The sequence below is a fragment of the Vombatus ursinus genome, unplaced genomic scaffold (genome assembly GCF_900497805.2).
Source record: "Vombatus ursinus unplaced genomic scaffold, bare-nosed wombat genome assembly UNPS02014832.1, whole genome shotgun sequence".
Classification (NCBI taxonomy): Eukaryota; Metazoa; Chordata; class Mammalia; order Diprotodontia; family Vombatidae; genus Vombatus; species Vombatus ursinus.
This window is the reverse complement of record NW_020954610.1, coordinates 34215819-34238079: the sequence shown is the minus strand read 5'-3', so window position 1 is coordinate 34238079 and position 22261 is coordinate 34215819. Positions and strand designations below refer to the sequence as shown.

General features: G+C 35.9%; 1 protein-coding gene across 2 annotated transcripts in view; it reads right to left on the bottom strand.

The window, feature by feature from the left end:
* ROR2 (receptor tyrosine kinase like orphan receptor 2) overlaps window positions 1-22261 on the bottom strand; it is a 299703-nt gene that overhangs the window by 29427 nt on the left and 248015 nt on the right. For both annotated transcript variants that reach the window (XM_027839700.1, XM_027839701.1), the window contains 2 exons: window positions 17452-17739; window positions 16221-16251 (listed from right to left, as the gene is read on the bottom strand). In XM_027839700.1, the coding sequence (XP_027695501.1) occupies window positions 16221-16251; window positions 17452-17739 (319 nt within the window). The remainder of the gene's footprint in view (window positions 1-16220; window positions 16252-17451; window positions 17740-22261) is intronic.

Here is a 22261-nt window from a genome sequence, read left to right as displayed (position 1 = left end):
CTCCTGCTCTAAAGCACTACTGATTAGAGAAATGCAAATTAAAACAACTCCAAAATACCATTTAATACTTATCAGATTGGCTAATATAGCAGAAAAGGAAAATGACAAATGTTGGAGGGGACTGGGAAAATTGAGATACTAATGCACTCTTGATGGAGTTGTGAACTGATTTGACCATTCTGTAGAGAAATTCTGAATGATGCCCAAGGGGCTATAAAACTGTGTGGACCCTTTGACCCAGTAATAACACTACTAGGTCTATTCCCAAAAAGATTTTTTTCTAGAAAGGAAAAGGGTCTATATGTATACAAATATTTATAGCAGTTCTTTTTATAGTAGCAAAGGACTGGAAATTGAAGGGATGTCCATCAATCAGAGAATGTCTGAATAAGTTGTGGTGTATAATTTTGATGGAATGCTATTTTGCTACAAGAAAAGATGAGCATGATGATTTTAGAAAAATCTGGGAAGATTTACATGAACTGATACAAAATGAAGTGAGCAGAACCAGGAGAACAGCATACACAATAACAGCAATATTGTATGATGATCAATTGTGAATGACTTAGCTATTCTCAGCAATTCTGAAGGACATAGGCAAAATGCTAGCCACCCCATTGTTCATTGTTTTGTCCTTCATTCTCAAAGAGGACTATGACATCAGGAAGGTGATGTCATGACTTGCAAGAGTATTGGATTTAAATGAGGTAGGGTCAACAGTGTCACTCTCCCAACCAGAGTCATCTAGGTCCAGTGGCAAGATATACACCAGGGTGACTGGAGATGGTCCTGGATTCAGTAGGAGACCTTGGCCTTTTTAAGCTAAGGTCTTTCCCAGGTCTTGGTTTGACTGAGGCAATGCCATTTGGTGATTAAATCTAGGTTAAAAAAATGAGGCAAAGAATGGCCTCTTTTACCTAGTCAAAAAAGCAAAAAAAAAAAACAAAAAACAGAAAACAAAATCAGTCTGGGAGAGGGAGACCCTCAGGGTTTCTGGACAAAACAAAAACAATTACTATTTACATTCCCTTTGAGCCATCATAGCCCAAACAATGACCAAGTGAGGCTCAGGCTGGGACATGTTGTTGATCAATCAGTGAGAGCCAGAGTGATTTGGGTTTAAGGTATAGTCCTTAAAGAGAAATTTAGCCTGTAAACCCTAAATCCTAAAATAACTTGAGAGATTTCAGTGATCAAAATTTATATTCCTTTGGGCAGAGCACCCACAGGCAAGGCTATGATTTTCCATGTGAACAGAGGGAGAGGAAGAAGGGAGAGGAGAAAGGGAAGGGAGGAGGGATGGAAAGAGGGAAGGAAGGAAAGAAGGAAGGAAAGAAAGAAGGAGCTGTGTTCCCCAAATGGAACTGGCCAGTTGGGTCCCCAGTCCCCTAATTCACAGATCATTGTTTGTCCTTTTTTCTCGAAGAGGACCATGACATCTCCAGAGAAAGGATTGATGGAGTCAAAGCAGATCCAAGCATACTTTTTTAAAACTTAATTTTCTGTTTCTTGTTGTTTTGTTCTGTGTTTTCTTTCACAATGTGACCAATATGGAAATTTGTTTTGTATGACTTCACATGTATAACACATAAAATTGCTTGCCTTTTCAATGAGTGTGGAGAAAAGGAGAAAATTTGTACTCAAAATTTAAAAAAAAAAGTTAAAATTGTTTTTACATGTAATTGCCAAAAAAGATTTTTTTAAGAGAGAATTAACAGCTTGGTAAAAGAGACTATAGGGGGGAAACTGACATTTAATAAAATAGAGGACTTTCATGAATTACTTATAAAAAGATCACAGAAGAATAGATAATCTTACATTAAAACACAAGGCTCAAACAAAATATAAAAGTAAACAGTGTGAAATCATAAGAGATTTAACATGGTTAAATTTTTAATCTCCTATATGGGATAATGGTACATGCAACCACTATGAACTTAAACCACATTAGGACAGTTAGAAGGTATATAGTTAGATAGAGGGCATGGGCCTGAGTCTATTATGTTGGGATGACCTCAAAAGAAGAATGGAAGGGTGAGAAAGAGGGATACACTGGGAGAAGGGGGAAAGGAGAAGAAGATGGGGGAAATAATCTCACAAAAAAGTGGTGCAGAAGGAGAAACTTTTACAATAGAGGGGAAAATGGGAGAGTGGGAAATGTTTGAATGTCACTCTCATACTGCTGGATGTAATGTGGGAAAACAGATAAATTAACACACTGTTGGTAGAGCTGTGAAATAGTTCGACCTCATACTTTTCTAAGGTACAACCCCTGAAAACATAAGTTGTTTAGCTGCTGAAAGGGGCAGAAGAACTGATGTTGTGTAAAGATTTGCCTTTTATTTTATTACTGATATTCCCCCACCAAACTCTAGCTTTGGATTATTCCCACCATGCAAATCTGTTCATTCTTCCTCAAACGTCCCAGAGCTCTCCCTACTCTCACTCTTTTAGTTAAGCTGCTTTTCTCATTTCACTGAGAAAATTTAGGCTTTTCTCTGAGAACTTCCCCTTCTCATCTCTTCATCACACATCATTAAGATACCTTGCACCACTATCTTTTCGTTCAACCTTGTCTAACATGAAAAGATGTTACTTCTTGACAGGGAAAATAATTCTATAAGTGATCATAGTCCATGCTATGTTTTTCAATACATTGTCCCCTCTGACTCTAAACCTAATTCCAGTTCACTAATCTTCAATTTTTCCCTGTCTATAAGTTGCTTCCCTACTGTCTACAAGCACTCCCATGTCTCTTCTGTCCTCAGAACCCCATCATTTTCTCTATCTGTCCATCTTCAAGTGCTATTATTCTATACGGCTCAGCTCTTTCATGGTAAAAGTTCTTGAGGCTACCTACAATAGATGCCTCCACTTTCTTCTCTTTCATTATCTTCTTAACTCTCAGTCTGGCTTCCTACCTTATCATTCAACTAAAACATTACCAAGTCACTAGTGAACTCTTAATCACCAAATCTAATGACTTTTTCTCAGTTTTCATTCTTCCTGACTTTTATGCAGTCTTTGACATTGTTGATCATCCTCTTCTTGATATTCCCTTGTAAGTTCTTTTGTAGTGCTAGAATATTTATTTTGTTTTTTTAAATAATTTATTTTTAGTTTTCAACATCCACTTCCATAAGATTTTGAGATTTAAATTTTCTCCTCCCACTCCTCTCCCCTCCCAAAGATGGCTTGCAATCTGATATAGGCTCATTCATATTAAACAAGAACTAATAGGAAGAATCATGAAAAAGAAGAAACAAAACAAAACAACAAAAGAAAAGGAGAATAAGTAGTATGCTTCCATTTACTTTCAGACTCCAAAGTTCTTTCTCTGGATGTGGATAGCATTTTCCATTGTGAGTCTTTTGAGTAGTCTAAGATGCTTGCATTGCTGAGAAGAGCTAAGTCTATCAAAGCCAGTCATTGCACAATGTAGCTGTTACTGTGTATAATGTTCTCCTGGTTCTGCTCATTTCACTCAGCATCAGTTCATATAAGTCTTCCAGGTTTTTAAACATATTGTAGGATTATGGTTCTTAACCCACTCTGCTATCCACTTCTGTTTTCTGGGAGAGCTCATTCCATTCATTTTCATAGTTATGATTACTGTGTCTTTCTCTCCATCCTATTTTCCCCTATTTATGCTTTTCTCTCTCCTTTCTCCTTTTCTCTCCTCACTAGAGTTTTGCTTTTGACCACCACCTCCCTCAGTCTGCCTTCCCTTCTATCAGTCCCTTCCCTTTTCTTCCCCTTTAACCTTACTACTTCTTATATGGGAAGTTAGATTTCTATATCTACCTGATTATGTTATTCCCTCTTTGAGCCAAATCTGATGAGAGTAAGCTTCAAACAATGCTCATCTCCCATTCTTCTATCCCTCTATTGTAACAGGTTTTTGTGCCTTTTCATGTGATGGAATTTATCCTTGCTTGTCTCCTCCTTTCCTCTTCTCCCAGAACAATCCCTTTTCACCACTTAATTAGGTATTTTATCATCACATCAAGATCAGCTTATCCCCATACCTTCTGTCTCAATATACCCCTTTTAAATGTCATAATAATGATACAGTTCTCAAGAGTTACAAGTGTCATTTTCTCTCATAGGGATGTTAACAGTTTGCCCTTAATAATGTTTTTTTTTTCTTTCCTGTTTATCTTTTTATGCCTCTCTTGAGTCTTGAAGATCAAATTTTCTGTTGAGCTCTGGTCTTTTTATCAGGAAGGTTTGGAAGTCCCCTATTTCATTGAATATCCTTCTCCCCCCATGAAAGACTGCTCAATTTCAATGGGTAGTTAATCCTTGGTTGTAATCCAAGCTCCTTTGCCTTATGGAATATCATATTATATGCCTTACAGTCTTTTAATGTAGAAGCTGCAATGTCCTGCATAATCCTGACTTTCCACAATATTTAAATTGTTTCTTTCGAGCTACTTGCAGCTTTCTCTTTGACCTGGTAATTTTGGAATTTGGCTACAATATTCGGTGGCATTTTCAATTTGGGATCTCTTTCAAGAGGTGATGGGTGGATTCTTTTGATGACTATTTTACCCTCTGGTTCCAGTACCTGAGGGCAGTTTTCTTTGATGGGTTTTTGAAGCTTGCTGTCCAGGCTCTTTTTTTCACCATGATTTTCAGGTAAACCAATAATTTTTTAAGTGTCTCTCCTGCATCTATTTTCCAGGTCAGTTGTTTTACCAATGAGGTATTTTACATTTTCTCCTATTTTTTCATTCTTTTGTTTCTGTTTGAGTGATTCTTGATATCACATAGAGTCATTAGCTTCCACTTCTCCAATTCTAATTTTTAATGACTTGCTTCCTTCTATTAGATTTTGCACCTACTTTTCCATTTGGCCAATTCTACTTTTTAAGTAGTTGATTTCTTCAGTGTACTTTTTTTTTTTCATTTGGCCAATTGTATTTTTAAGGACTTGTTTTCTTCAGTGTACTTTTTTTTTCTATTTGGCCAATTATTTCCCCATTTAGGTTTTGGATATGGGTATATTAACAATATTGTCCCCTTCTAAATTTGTGCCTTGATCTTTCCTGTCCCCATAATAAGTATCTATGGTCATTGTCCATTTTTGCTTTCTGATCATGGTGTTTACCTATTTCCTGGCTTTTAAAGTTGAGCTCTTCAGCTAGAATGCAGGAGACACTGACACAAGCTTCTTGTGCTAGGAGCCCAGGACCTGGTCATTGGCTTTGTGTTCTGGGGCCTCAGGTGCTGGCAGCTGGAGGCTTGTAGGGGTCTGGCAACTTACCTGGGACTGAGCTGGGGTCAGCAGCACTAGAACTCTTGGGGTGAGGGTGGGAACACTGGCCCTTGGAGGACTCTTGCTCACCTGGGATTCTTTAAAGCACTCAAATGTTTGGCTGCTGGAGGATGTGTGCCAGCCTGGAGTTGTGCTGAAGCACTGGGAGATTTGGCTGCTGGAGAACGACAGCACATATGGTGGTTTTCTGAGCTAATGTTTACCAGTTCCTCTGCCTGCGCTGAAGCACTCAGGGGTCCTGGTGTTGGTGCTTGCCTGCTCCACAATCCCTGGCCTCAGGATCTCCCTCTGGTTACAAAGGTGGAGCTTGCTGCTGGCTTGCTGGGATGCCTCTTATCTTGTACTGCTCCCCCACCCCCAGAGTGAGAGGGTCCTTTCCTGTTAATCCCTCAAGCTTCCTGTGCTACAAGACTGCTGCTCCCCATCTTTCAGCTGGCTCAGTTGTTTCAGGATTTTTCATGGGGTGATATTTTCTGGACTTTCAGAGGTCAATGAGGGAAGGTGAGAGTGACTTACTTCTTATTCCACCATCTTGGCTCCCCTATTTTGGTTTTTAATTGGAGTTTAAATTTATTAGTTTAAGTTGTATGATAAATTCATTCATCTGTTCATTCTTTTGTTGACAAGATTTTGGAAATGTAAGATTACCCTGAAAGATTATTTTGATTACATCCCAAAAATTTTGGCACATTTGATGAAATTATCTGTTGCTTCTCTGACTTATTCTTTGGCCCGCTAAATCTTTAGGTTAAGCTCTTTAGTCTCTAATTCTTAATCTTTCCTTCAAAGACTCTTTACTGAATATATTTACCACATTGTAGTCAGTAAAAGAAATGTTCAATATTTCTACTTGTCTATATTTGTTTGTGAGATTTTAATGTCCCAATACATGGTCTATTTTTGTAAAGGTGCTATGAAGGGGTAGACAATCTTTATTCCTTTATGCTCCAATTTAGTATTTACTAAGATTAGCTCATCATTATTAGCATTTCTAAATTTCTATTCAGATCCTTAATGTTGTACTTGGTTATCTTACTGTCACATTTGCCTGGGGTTCAGAAAGATATCTTGATGACTCCATTTTGAGTTTGGTAAATATTTCTCCAAGTAAATCAAATAACTTACCATTTAAGCATTTTAACTATATAGTATAGTTTCTTGCTTCATAATTCAACTGAAACTGCTCTCTCCAAAATTACTAATGATCTTTTTATTGTTTTTTGTTTATTATTTTATTTTTCCCCAATTACATGTAAAACATGCAAAAACAATTTTGAACATTCATTATTTTAAGTGTTGAGTTCCAGATTTTCCCCCTTCCTCCCTCCCTACACCCCTCAATGATAAGACATCAGTTCAATATAGGTTATACATGTGTAGTCATAGAAAACATATTTCCATATTAGTCATATTGTGAAAGAAAACAGACAAAAAAACTCAAGAAAAATTAAGAAAGTAAAAAAAAAGTATACTTCAATCTGTATTCAGACACCATCAGACTCCGGGGATTGATAGCATTTTTCATCAAAGTCCTTCACAGTTATCTTGGATCATTGTATTTCTGAGAATAGCTAAGTCATTCTTACAATATTGCTGTTGCTTTGTATATAGTATGTGTCATTTTGTATCAGCTTCTATAAGTCTTTCCAGGTTTTTCTGAGAGCATACTGCTCATAATTTCTTGCAGCACAATACTATTCCATCACAATCATATACCACAATTTGTTCAGCCATGCCCCAATTGATGTGCATTCTCTCAATTTACAATTCTTTGCCCATAGAAATGAGCTGCTCTAAGTATTTTTGTACATATAGGACCTTTCCCTTTTTAAAAAAATCTCTTTTGGGATAGATCTAGTAGTGGTATTGCTAGGTCAAAGGGTATGCATGGTTTTAGACTTTTGGGCATAGTTCCAAATTGCTCTATAGAATGGTTGAATCAGGTCACAACTCCACCAACAGTGTATTAAAGTCTCATTTTTTTTTGTTGAGGTAATTGGGGTTAAGTGACCCACCCAGGGTTACACAGCTATTAAGTGTCAAGTGTCTGAGGTTGGTTTTGAACTCAAGTCCTCCCGACTCCAAGACCAGAGCTCTGTGCACTGTGCCACCTAGCTGCCCTCTAAAGTTTCATTTTTCCCACATCCCCTCCAACATTTGTCATTTACCTTTTCTGTCCTATTAGCCAATCTAATATGCATGAGAAACTACCTCAGAATTGTTTTAATTTGCATTTCTCCAATCAATAATGATTTGGTGTTTTTTTATATGACTATAAATAGCTTTCATTTCTTCATCTGAAAACTGTTTATAACTTTTGATCATTTATTAATTGGGGAATGGCTCTTATTTTATAAATTTGACTCAGTACTCTATATATTTGAGAAATGAGGCTTTATCAGAGAAATTTGAACACTTTTTCACAGTTAATATTGCTAGCTATATTTCCTTTCATCCTATTTCCCTATCTCTTTATTATATTCTCTTTCTCCTCTTACCCTGTCCTTCCTCAAAGGTGTTTTGCTTCTGACTACTGCTTTCCCAAATCTGCCCAACCTTCTATCACCCCACACCCTTCTCTTATCCCCTTCTTCTCCTACTTTCATGTAGGGTAAGATAGATTTTTGTTCTCAATTGAGTGTGTATATTATTCCCGCTTTGAGCCAATTCTGATGAGTAAGGTTCACTCACTTCCACCTCTTCAAGTGTATTTCTTGTAAACAACATATTGTAGGATTCTGGTTTTTGATCCACTCTGCTATTCATTTCTTTTTTTTAATGGGAGATTTCATCCCATTCACAATCACAGTTATGATTACTAACTGTTATTTCTCTCCATTCTATTTTTCCTCCTATTTGTCCTCTCTCTCTCTCTCTCTCTCTTTTCACCATTTTCCTCCTCACCAGTGTTTTAATTCTGCCCACTATGTATCCTGGTTTACCCTCTCTTCTGTTAGTTCCTTCCTCCTCCCCCCTTTACTTAATCTCTTCCCTTCCTACTTCCCTATCAGGTAAGACAGATTTCTATATTCAAATGATTGTGTATATTATTCCCTCTTTGATCCAATAATGATGAGAGCAAGGTACAAGGATTACCCATTACCCATCCTCCCACCTTCCTCTCGACTATAATAGGTCTTTTACATCTCTTCACATGAAATAATTTACACCATTCCATCTCTCCCTTCCTTCTGCATTCAGTGTATTCCTTTTTCTCATCCCTTAATTTTTGTCATTCTCTCCAATTCACCTTATACCTGTAACCTCCATCTATGTATATTTCTTCTAGCTGTACTAATAGTGGTACTATTTTTAAGAATTACAGGTATAATTTTCCCATGTAGGATGTAAATAGGTCAGTTCCATTGAATCCCTTGTTTTCTTTTTCCTTTTTACCTTTTTTTGGCTTCTTGGAGATATTGAAGAACAAATTTTTTGTTTAATTCTGATCTGCTCCTTATGAATGCTTGAAATCATTCTATTTCATTGAATGACCACTTTTTCCCTTGATGTATTCTGCTTAATTTCAGCAGGTAGCTAATTCTTCATTGCAGTCCTAACTCCTTTGCCTTCAGGGAATATCATCTTCCCTGACTTCCAATCCTTTTAACGTTGCAGCTGCTAAGTCCTGTGTAATCCTTGTTGTGGCTCCCCAGTATTTGAATTGTTTCTTTCTGATCACTTGCAATAATTTTTCCTTGACCTGATAGTTCTATAATTTGGCTATAATATTCTTAGAGTTTTTATTTTGGGATCTCTTTCCTGAGGTGATTGGTGGATTCTTTCAATGCTTATTTTGCCCTCTGGTTCCAGGACATCAGTTTTCCTTGATAATTTCTTGAAAGATGCTGTCCATGTCCTCCTTTTGATTATGGTTTTCAGGTAGTTCAATGATTCTAACATTACCTCTCCTGGATCTATTTTCTAGGTCAGTTTATTTTTCCCATGAGGTATTTTACATTTTCTTCTACTTTTTTCATTCTTTTAAATTTGTTTGATTGATTCTTGCTATCTCCTAGATTCATTAGCTTCCTCATGCCCAATTCTAACTTTTAAGGAAGTTTTCCCCAATTAGCTTTTGTACTTCCTTTTCCATTTGGTCAATTTTAATTTTTAGGAAGTTGTTTTCTTCAGTGGATTTTTTTATCTCCTCTTCCATTTGTCCAGTTCTACTTTTTTAGCAATTGTTCACTTTTTCTAAGCTGTTGGCTTCTTTTTTTCCCCAATTTTTCTTCTACCTCTCTTATATGATTTTTAAGGTTTTATTTTTTATCTTCCATGAGTTTTTCCTGGGCTTGTAAACACTTCCTGTTTTTCTTTGGTGTATTGCCCATAGGTCAAATGTCAAAACTGACATTACTGTCCTCTTTTGAGTTTGTGTCTTGGTCTTCCCTGTCACCAAAATAACATTCAATGCTCAGATTAATTTTTTGTCGTTATTTTTTGTTCATCTTTTTTTTGGGGGGGGGTCTTTTTCCTTTCTTTTAAATTTGAGCTCTGCTCCCAGGGTGGAAGGTATACTGTCTTAGGCTTCTTGTGCTGGGGGTTGCAAGTACTGGCTGTTTACCTGGTGCTGCAGTGTTTTTGCCCTGAGGCCCATGTGGGACTCTATTCTCTGGTGCTGCACTGAGGGAGTAGGGTAGGGAGTGGCTGGTGCTGTTTGAGGATGTAGGGATCTGGCAGCTTACCTAGTGCTGAGTGGGGGTTTTAGTGGTGGTATCTGGCAAGTGCTGAGGCTCAGTGGAGTGCTTCTGTGTTTCTCTGGGGCTATGCTGAAGCATGTGGAGGTCTGACTGCTGGAGGATGCCTGTTTGCATGGGGGTATACTGAAGCACATGTTGGTTCTCAGAGATGGAGTCTGCCAGTTCCTTTGGCTATCCTGAGGCATGTAGGGGATCCTGGTGTTGGCATCTGCCTGCTCCACCACACTGGGGCTTAGGATATCTCCCACTGGTTTGTTGATGTGGGTTTGCTGCTATCTTGCTGGGAAACTTCCTGTCCTGGAATGCACTCCCCTTTTACCCAAGTGAGACTGACCTTTTTCTCAGATTTTCCAAGTTTCTTGGACTAAAAGATTGTTTTTGCTGGTTCGGTTGTTCCAGGATTTGTTTTAGGGTGCTATTTTATGGTTGTTTAGAGGTGAATATGGGGGTTTTATGTCAATGTACTGCTTACTCCATCATCTTGGTGCCTGGAATCTCTGTTTCCAATTCTATTAAGTTTTTCCACTGGGCCAATTCTGCTTTTCAATGCATTCTTCTCCTTGTTGGTTTTTTGGTACCTCTTTTGCCATTTGGCCTAGTCTGTTTTTTAGGGTGCTATTTACTTCATTATTTCTTGTGTCTCCTTTACCAATCTGTTGACTCTTTTTTCATGATTTTCCTGCATCACTCATTTATTTTCCTCAATTTTTTCTTTACCTCTCTTGATTTTTAAAATCCTTTTTGAGTCCTTCTATGGCCTGAGACCAATACACATTTTTCTTGGAGGTTTGGATGTACTAGCTTTGACTTTGTTATCTTCTTCTGAATGTGTGTTTTGATCTTCCTTGAACAACTTCCTGTGGTCAGAATTTTTTTTCTGTTGTTTGTTCATTTCCCCAGTCTATTTCTTGACTTTAATTCCTTGTTAAAGTGGGACTCTGCTTCCAGGGTGGAGGGTGCACTGTCCCAAGTGTCAGGGTTCTTACGGAGCTGTTTTCATTTAAATAATGACTTCTAGATACTTCTAGAGCACTGTGAGTTTTTAGTTCTTCAAGGTGGTACGATTGTATGATCTAAGAAGAGATATTTAGTACTCTCCTCACCTGTGCTCTGGTCTGTAAGTTACCACAAGCACTCATTTCTGCTCTGGAACTGTGATGAGGGTCCCTGCTTCACTGCAACCTATAAGCTCTAGTGTGCCAGTGCTCCTCCTTGGGGACTTCAAAGCAACAGAGTCCTGCCTCTAGGGCCAGCAAAGAGACCCCTGCAATCTCCTTCTGATTAGTTGTTCAACCTCCTTACCATCTATGGGCTGAGAGCTCTGGAAGCAACCACTGCCATTGCAGAATCAGTAGTTCCTAAGGCCTGTTCCTGGATTGCTGGGGCCTGGTCTTTGCTGGCTCAACCTTCACTGGACTGTGCTCCACTCTCACCCAGGTGCAACAGACTTTCCTGCTACCCTTCTAAGTTGTCTTTGGCTGGGAAATTATTTCACCCTGTCCTTTTGTGGGTTTTGCCACTATAGGAATTGTTTTATGTCATTATTTAAAGGTGTTCAAAGGGGTTTTGGGGAGAGCTCACTGCCTTTTCTCCACCATTTGGCTCTCTTCATGATCTCTTAACTACCAAATCTAATGGTGCTTTTTTTTTTAATCCTTATGTTTCATGATGTCTCTGTAGCCTCTGACACTGTTGATCAACCCTTTCTCCTTGATACTCTCTTCACTCTAGGCTTTTATGACATGCCTCTACCATGGTTCTCCTCCTCCCTATCTGACAACTCCTTCTCTGTCTCTTTTTCTGCATCCTCATCCAAGTCATTCATGATAACTGTGGGTGTCCCAGAGGGCTCTCTCTGCTCATCAGTTCCACGGATTAAATTATCATCTCTATGCTGATGATTCTTAAATGTTCTTATCCAGGACTAATCTCTCTGATGACTACAGTGCAATAAAATTATATTTAATAATTGCCCACTGAAGAAAGGATTAAAATTAACTGGAGATAAAATAACTCATTCCTAAATAATTGATGAGTCAAGGAATGAATCATTGAAAAAGTAATTTCATTAAAATTATAACAATGAGATAGCATGCCAAAATTTTGTAGATAAGTAAAAATTAATATCTCTAAACACTTTCATTAACAAAAGAGATAAAGAACAAATTGAAACAAAAAATTTAAAAGCCATTGAATTAATAAATAAAACTAGGAATTGATTCTTCACATCTAATGAAGAATAATTAATATTATTTAAAATATTTCCAAATGCAAATTAAACCTACAATTTAAATGAAGTACATGAATATTTCAAAATACAAGATACCAAGAGAAAAGAGGAAAAAAGAGAATTTAAATATTTCATTCTTAGAAAAAGAAATTGAACATACTATAAATGAATGCCCAACTGGGGAGGGAGGGACCGTGATTGAATGTATTTAAAATCTAATTTTATGAAACATTCAGAGAATAATTAATTCTAATGTTATATAAACTGCTTGAAAATATAGGAAAAGGTGAGATTCAGCCAAATTCCTTGTATGACACTAATATCATCTTGAAACTTAAACCAGAGAGAATCAAAATAGAAAAATAATTATAAAGGAATATCCCTAATGAACATTGTTGCAAAAAATAGAAATAAAATGTTAGTAAGGAAGCTATAGCAACATATCACAAGGATTATTGAGAAAACAAATTTTGAAAGCCTAAAAAACAAATAAAAAAAATATTAACAACCATAATAGCAACTAAGACCATGTGAGATCTGTACCAGTCACAAAGAGTTTGTTCAATTATTACAAAACTATAAACATAAATTGACAACATTAACAACAAAAACTATAGATTAAAAAAAATAAATTTAAAAGCTTTTGACAAAATACAACACCCATTCCTATTGGTTTTTAAGAAATAACAAATAGTGTCCCAATTTTTCTACATCCCTTCCAACATTTGTCACTTTCCCCTTCAATCATTTTAGCCAATCTGCTGGATGTAAAATGATACCTAAAAGTTGTTTTTAATTTGCATTTCTCTAATCAATAATGATTTAGAGCATTTTTCATGTAACTATAAATTATTTTGATTTCTTCATTGGAAACCTTTCTGTTCATATACTTTGGCCACATCAATTGGGGAATGACTCATATTCATAATAAATTTGACAAAGTTTTTTTTTTAATATATATATGAGACGAGACCTTTACCTGAGAAATCGTCTATAAATTCCCCTCCCAAATTTTCTGCCTTTCTTCTGATCTGTGCTATATTTGTTTTGTTTGTACAAAAACTTTTAAACTTAATGTAATCGACAGTATACATTTTACACCTAACTTTGCTCTCTATCTCTTGTTTACTCATAAATTGTTCACCTATCCATAAGTCTGATAAGTAGTAAGTTCCATGTTCTTCTAATTTTCTTTTAATATCTCTTTTTACATCTAGGTCATGTATCCATTTTGATCTTATCTTGTTAAATGGTGTAAGTCTGTAAGATACTGGTCTATGCCCAGTTTCTGCCATACTACTTTACAGGTTTTCCAACTTTTTTTTAACCAAATAATGAATTCTTATCCCAAAATCTCAAGTCTTTACACTTGTCAAATAGGAGGTTATTTTATTTATTTGTTGCTATAAATTATATGCCTACTCTATTCCATTGATCTACCTTTATATTTCTTAGCCAGTACCAGATAGTTTTGATAATGACTGTCTTATAATATAGTTTAAAATGTACACTGCTAAATCTCCTTGACCTTTGTTATTCCAAATGAATTTTGTTATTATTTTTTCTAATTCACTACAATTTTTTTTAATTGGGATGCCGCTGAACATGTGACAAAATTGTCATTTTTATTATATTGACCCTGGATATCAAAATATCTTAAAGAGTTTAATTAATAAAATGTAGTGCAGCCAGACCATTATCACAGTCTGAACTGTTGCCTGTAAATGCTGGGACATAGCATTATCCATAAAATTTTGCTATACCAAATACACATAATCTCCAAGCTGTGTGGAATGAAGGGAATTCAAAGTTTTGAAAACTAGCAGAAGAAATCAGAATCATAGGGGAACAAGGTGATGTACATATCATTTCTGTTCTGTTTATTACTGGAATTGTAGCAGTTTTTAGAATATTTTTAGTGAGCCTACAAAGAATGAAGTTTCATTCTTATCATGACTTTTATAAAACTAGTCAAAGCAGTTATTTTATACATCTGTTCAATGTTCCACAGAACTCTAAATATAAAAGAATATTTTAGGACCATTTTATCTGAATTATCAGAATTCTATCCAACAAGATAAAAATGATTATTTTATGTTAATAATTGACATGTAAACATTTCTTTAAAGTTTGCAAATCATTTCATCTACATTATCTTATTTGAACCACATGACTACTCTGTGAAGTAGTTACTATAGACAGTATTATTCTGAACCTGTGATAGGTAACTTCTGGTGAGGCAACTCCCTTTATTAACAGAGATAAGCAACTGTACAGCAATTTATAGCTGTTTATGGGTTGCCTGTGGCACTGAGAGGTTAAGTGCTTTGCTGAAATTCACACAGCAAGTACCAAGCATATGTTAGAAGTACAATTAAGATCCAGTTCTTTCTGATTCCAAGGCCAACTCTCTATACACTATGTCATGATGTGTCTCACTAATGGTATCATCCTCACTTTAGAGCCAATGAAAATGGGACTCAGAGAGTGACTTCCGCATGGTCATATGACTTGGAAAGTGGGCAGATTGAAATTCAGGACTTCCAGATTCCAAGTTCATCTTCTTACTGAATTACTAGATAGATATTGCAGTTGGTTGAAAAATCATACCTAAAAAGGTCTGGAATATGAATGGATTGATATAAGTCTGGGAAGATATATACTGTGTGTGTGTGTGTGTGTGTGTGTGTGTGTGTGTGTGTGTGTGTGTTCACATATATATATGTGAGCGAAATTGCTTTTAGTAGAGAGCACTAATTTTAGATTAAGATTTTTCTTCAAGTCCTGACTCTGAAACTTCTGGGTGTAAGTTTGCAAGTTGATTAATTTAAGCCTTAATTTCTTCATCTGTAAAACAGAAATAATATTTCTGCTATTTTACCTCATATGGTAATTGTAAAGAAAGTGCTTTATAAGTCTTGAAGCTCTATATAAACATCTTATTAAAGATAATGGATTGAACTAAATCATTTCCTTTTTCCCTTGAGTCCAATGGTCCCTTTAGTGAAGCAGTTGTGCTTGAGAATATAGGCTTGGAGAAAGCTAACAGGATTGTGAGGGTTATCATTAGCATTAAACCTTAACCAAGAGAACAAATTAAATAAATAAAGACCAAATCCCAAGAAGGGATACACAAAAAGGGAGGCTTTAACAGAATATTAGAGTTAATAAGGATATTTGTGATAATCTCATTTCTCATTTTAAAGACCAAGAAACTGAGTCCCAGAGAGACTGTAAGTGTTCCAAGGTTACACAGATAGTTTGTGGCAAAACTGGAATTGGGTTACCAAATACAATTCTATTTCCACCATATGATGCTGTGTGCCCAAGTTTCATACAACCAGAGAATGTTTCTTAGTAGCTCTAGTTTAATGCTACAACAGAGAAATATGTACTTTGGGATGAACATAGATCTATTTTGTTATAGAGCATTCAAGTCATGTTACTTAAGACAACATTTATATAAGAGATACACTGAAATGTGTGCAAGAAGACAAGATATCTCATTGTGGTTACTAACCCCACTTGGTCAGTGAACTAATGACAAAATCTATAGAAATAATCATGGTGTGGCTGCTTAGTCACATGTCATTACATTTCAACCTCAGAGGTTTTTTTTTCCTCTAATCTGACTTTCTGTAGCAATTATTTTCTTTATAATTTCTGGAAATATTAGTGAAGTTATTTTGGTGACCTAGGCAATCCACCCCAGACATTCATTACCTTCAGTGTTGCCTTGACTCCTCTATAGCATCATAATTACATCATTTTGACATCATTTCACAGTTATGAAATATAAAAGTTTCCCCAAAAAATTTTTGTTGCCTCAAAACTAACCACAATCCTGTCCTTTTCAGAACGCACTCTTGTCATTCCAAGAAATTACAATCAATCTAAATATTTTTGGCAAAGATATAGGGACTGAGCAGTGTTTATTGAATTTATGGTCTGAATTCTATTACAGCAAAGTTCACAGAAAATGATTTGTAGAGAAAAAAATACTTACTGAAAATTATGATTTGGATTGTGTGTTGGACCTAAAGAAATAAAGCAAACAAAAATTATTAACAATCTATGACTAATAATATAAAAATTCAGAATCAATGATACAAGGCTAGAATTCATGGCTTTTATTTTATAGAATGTTTGTCTCAAGTCAAGGACTTAGGTTTCCTTGCTCATAATTATATACTAACTATACTGAAAAAACATACACTCTTTCAAACACAGGTGAGGAAACTCCCTTTACTGACGCAGGTAGGTGATTTCTTTTTAGGTTATGTCTTAAAGCATTTCCTAAAACATTGAGAGGTTTAGTAACCAACCTTGGTTCACGTGGGTGGTTATATCAAATGTAAGATCAGAACTGGCTTAGAGGCTGACTGTTTATCCATTATACTATACTGCTTCTGCTGTCGATGAAACTTGCATGACTTTAATTTTGGAGTAATTTTTGTTACATAAAAATACACATTTCAAATGATAAAGAATTACTTGATGCAATGACTCTCTTACTAAATTCTTACCTTAGGGACCAATGAAATGTCATCGATATTGCCTGTGACCCTGCCATAACTTGAATGACATAGTGTTTACTTCCATCTTAGCATTTAAATTCACTTTACCTTTCATGAGAACTAAATAGTAAGATTATATCATTCTCTCTCTTTTACTCTTTCTCTTTGTCTCTCTGATGCTTCCCAAATACATACAAACTGAATTTAAGTTTGCATGACTGATTAAGTATTGTGAGGCTAATAATACTTGTCATATCACAAATGCAAAATATAATAATAATAAAATAATAAAGATAATAATAGAAGAAAATAACTAGCAAATAAATCTTGGTTTGATCAATTAAGTAAAAATTCTAACCACAAAGTGTCGGTATATCCTCACCCAAGAGCTCATTGTATGGCATGTGGTCAGCATTTAAAAGAAAACTAGAAGCAATGAAACATCACCTTTCTGTTATATATGGACAAGAACAAGGTACAACGGTTATTCTTTCTGAACTATATTATTATAGACAATTACTCTCTTTCATTACTAATGGCTGCATATCAGTTCAAAACAAGAGCTCTTGAGATATCAAGGAATTACTTTATTAGGTTGCTTTTATGTTGAATTGTGTGTGTGTGCTTTTAAATAGCAAATTAATATCTCAGTTATATACAGTATATACTTAGAGAGGGTAGACATTTAAAGCATAGCATGTTTTCAGTATAGTGACTCACCAAGCCTCACAAAAAGGACTCCGGTTGCTGTGATGGTCTTCATTCCATTGGTAGCCACACACTGGTAGTACCCAGTGTCTGTGGTATCCAGATCTTGTATTCTTAAACGAGAACCATAGTCTTTTTTCCTGATGATAATCCTATGTGGTTCTTGAACCACAGGTGCATCATTCTTTAGCCAGCTGATGTTTGGAAATGGATTTCCTGCCACTTTGCAGTAGAGAATTGCTGTCTGGCCCTGGACTATGGTGATATTGTTTACTGGTTCCAAAAAATTCAAAAAGTACCCTATAAAGCATAAGGGTTGAGAAAAATCAAATGTCAATAAGGCTAGAATAAAAAGCAAATCTGATGAAGCACTCTGAAGAAAGATTTCAGTTTTCTTTTACTTTCCTCAGTTATGCATATAAATGTTATTTCTAATCTTAACCAGGTAAAACATCAACACTGCTAAGATAGTTTAAGGGTACTTTATGTGTAATCTTAGCTGATTCTATTTTTATGGGCAAATTAGAATCCAAGGAAATATTCATTTAGCGAAATAAATGTCATTGTAAGGTCACAAAAGGGACTGACCTTGTAATTGAATCGCAGAATTTCAAAGTTGGTATGAACCTCCAAGGCCATCTAATCAACAACTCATTCCTGAAAGAGAATCCTGACTCCAATATACCTTAGAAGCAGTCATCTCTTGAGACCACCTGAGGCACCTGCCCACTCTTTTTGAGTATACTTATAATTGTTAGGAAGGTTTTCCTGGCATCAAGCTCAAATCTGCCTCCCTGCAACTATCACCAAACTACCATCGCCACTATTCTGGTTGTCTCCTTTAGAAATACCATAACATTCCAGGTGGAAAAAAACACAACACTAAGACATAAATAGGCACTTAATATTGAATTAAAGGCTTTCTCTATTTTAAATAAACAATATATTCTTAGGTTCATTAGTATTATGTAGGGGGTGGGGGCCATTTTCCTCAGCTGCAAAGACTTATGAGAAAATAGACTTAAATTTGACCCTTTACCTTTATTATTTTTCCTTCTTCTCCTTGTTCTTCACAATAATATTTGTTGCTAGCCTTCTCACTGAAGGTTAAGTTTCACTCACTACACACATTTTTAAAAAAAGTATGAATTAAAGTAATAGCAACATTGTGCGATGACCAACTTTGATAAACTTAGCTCTTCTCAGCAATACAGGGATATAAGACAATTCCAAAAGACTCATGATGGAAAATGCTATCCATATCCAGAGAAAGAACTGTGGAGTCAGAATGCAGATCAAAGCATACCATTTTCTCTTTTTTTTTTCTTTCTTGTGGCTTTACCCTTTTTTCTGAATCTTCTTTTACAACATGACTAATGTGGAAATATGTTTAATATGATTGTACATGTATAGCCTCTATCAGATTGCATGCTATCTTGGGGAAGGAGGAGGAGAGGAAGGGGGAAAAATTAGAACTCAAAATCTTATAAAAATGAATGCTGAAAGCTGAAAATTAATTAATTAAAATACATAAAAGTAGAAATTAAATTTTATAAATTTTAAAAAGAATTAATAAATTTCACATTACTTTCAAGATTGTAGTGCTTATCTATGCATCTTCCTTAACTTCCTTCTGCTCTTTTCTGTCCATTAAAATGTTTTAATAGACCTTTTTTTCTTTGTTGTTCCTTTTATTAACCCTCAAGTTCTCTCTAGCCTCCACCCTCCCCATTAACGCAGCTTTGCATGATAAAATTTTCTTACTGTCTTCTAGGGGCTATTCCCCAGGGCTTCCAAGTTCCCTACCCAAGGGTTTTTTATGACTACCCTAGAGCTTTCTGCTTTTGCTGCCTCTAGATAGAGAGCCTTGCTCACTACACCTGCCCTATCTCTGATCATGCTGGTGCTCACCTTGCTTGAGCGCACCCCTTTTACCATCATGGGCTACTATTCTGAGGCGAAAGAAGGTACTTATAGCTTATGATTGAATCATTATTTGGTATGCTGGGAAGCTTTAAGGATTTACTGGAAGATGTATTAGGGAGATGGGTAGTCTGCCTCCTTTTCAGGCAGACATTTGGGCAGAAAAACTACTATAAAATTTTTTAAAAGAGAGTCTATACTGACAGGTCACACACTTTATATAAATCAAAATTAGCACTTCCATTTCCCTCTGTTCTCCTTTGGAGACACTGAAAATGACTGAGAGTATTGAAGAAGGGGAATATGATGGAGAATGTGGGACAAAATTGGATAAAGGGTGCATGTAGAAAAATTTCCTTTGGCAAGGAGAAATGCCATCTCACCATGGGAGAAAAGGTAAAGGAGACAATGGAGGAAGACATCTAAGTAAAGTGAGGTGAGGAGGAAGGGAAAAGGAAATCTTGGTGATATTCTCAATTTTTTCAGTGAAGTATGAGGTCGGGTTCTCAGCTTATGTGTTATAGGACTATCTCTGTGTTTAGCTAAAATGGAATAAAGGTATAGTTCATGAGAATCACATAGATCACATATAGGAACTGAGAAATTAGGGTAATTTAGGTGAATATCAAAATGTATGTTGAAAGACCCTATAATAAGGCCCTACAATGTAGTTGGGGTGGACAGAGAATGTGAGTCAGACACTGAACTCATTGAGAAAATATGGTAATTATCAGGAAAGTAGGGGAGACAGAGTGGACAGTAGATAATAGCAACCAGAATTTTGATTGAGTGACAAATCTGAATTTAATGTACCTTAAAGGAGAAGTTACTTTTCAATGATTTTTTATTTATTTAGTGATTTGAACTTTAAATGATCTCCAAAGAAACTGAAGTGATTTTGTCACTAGACTATACTGCAGACTATCTGACCAAAGAAAAAATAATAGGTGCAGAGTTTAGAAAACAGATCACAAGCCTGGTGCAGAGAGATAGAAGATGCTCAAGAATAAAATTCTGAAGACACGAAGGAAAACAATTCCAATGAGGAGAATCATCGATGTGCATGCACAGGGGAACTCATCAACCAATATATATTTAACAAACAAATGTACAGAAGATGGAAGCAAGGCCAGGTAACAACAGAATTAATATGAGAGCATGACCTTATCCTGTAAAATAGTTTCAGGAATACCAAAGCACAGAATGTTAAATGGGGTGGGAGAAGCTAAAGACAATAAAAAGGATGACTTTTTTAAAGAATTATGTTGAGATAAAAGGTAAGATTAATGAATAGATAAGGCCTGTCTTTTGGTTTGACAAGGCAATGATTACTGAGAGAATACGGGGTTACTCAAATCTTATTTTGTTTCCATCTTCTCTTAAGGAGACATATTAAAATCTCTGAAAATCTTTTCAGGTCAACTGAACGCTCTAAGAAATAAATATTTCTCCAGAATAAAATCTTTACAGACTTTTCTGAAGGAAGGGCACTTTATTCATATTTAATTAAACTTCTTAAGACATAATGCCCTCCACTAAAATATTGCTCCCACCCCTTTCTCTTATGACTAACCACTTTTATTTTGGAAAGTGTACAAATAGTAATGAATGAAAGGAGAAAATGGATTAAGGGGAGGAAAGAATACTGAACTAATCAGAAATACCTCATGTTTTGCTAAGATCACTGTCTTCCCCAATCCCCAGAAGATTTTAGAGCAGTGGTTCTTAACCTGGGGCGTGTAAATTTATTTCTGAAACATTTTGATAACTGTATTTCAATATAATTTGTTTCCTTTGTATTTCCTTTTGTATATGTATTTTTATGAATTTTAAAACATTATTATGAGAAGGGATTGATAAGTTTAACCAGACTGCCAAAAGGGTGCAGGGCATAAAAAATTTTTTAGAGGTTTGAGAGACATAATTTCTGGATAATTTAGTAATTTTATTAATAAGACCAGCAGCTGATTAATAAAAGGATGGTCATTTGGCTTTCTCTCTTAGACCAAAGACAATTGTGGTGGCAGAGCTCACAGTTTATACATCCTTTTCAATGGGGGGGGTGAGAATGACCCCTGAACCCCTAGAGAAATTATCTCTACTCAGACCATTCCTACCCTTCTGTTATCTAAATGAAAGAATCTGTCTGTACCCAAGCTTGAGCAGATCACAATAGGCTTCCTCATCCCAGATTAAATTCCTTGCAAGGTTGTGGTGGTGGGGTTCTGACCAATATTGCAATCTCATTATCAGTAATGTCCTTCAAGAAAAACACAGAACTTTTAAAGGACTTTAGAAGAAGGGGAGAACTCTGAATCTCCCCCCCCCCCAAAATTGGTTATTAATACTAATTTCTTACATTTCCCTATTTGATAAAATTATTAACTTAGGTTAAGTGAATTAGTCAGTATCACACACCTAGTACTTGTCTGAGGCCTATTTGAACTCAGGTCTTCTTGACCCCAGGCCTGCTGCTCTATCTACTTTGCAACCTAGCAGCCAAGATTGACAATAATAAAATCAGATAGATTCAGAGCTGGTTGGATAGCCAGACTCAAAGAGTTGCAATTAATGTTCAGTGTCAATGTGGCATGGGGTCTTCAGTGGAGTAGAGGAGGAGGAAGGGAATATGAATTTATTTTTTATTTTATTTTTTTTATGTTAACACTTTAATCATTACCTTGACCTAATGTTTTCTTTTCTATTTATTTTTAGTTTTCAACATTCACTTCCACAAGATTTTGAGTTCCAAATTTTCTCTCCATCTCATCCCTCCCCCCACCCCAAGATGGCATGCATTCTGAATACCCCTAATCTGTCCTCCCTTCTATCTCTCTCCCCCTTCTCTTATCCCCTTCTCCTTCAATTTTCCTTTAGGGCAGGATAGATTCCTATACCC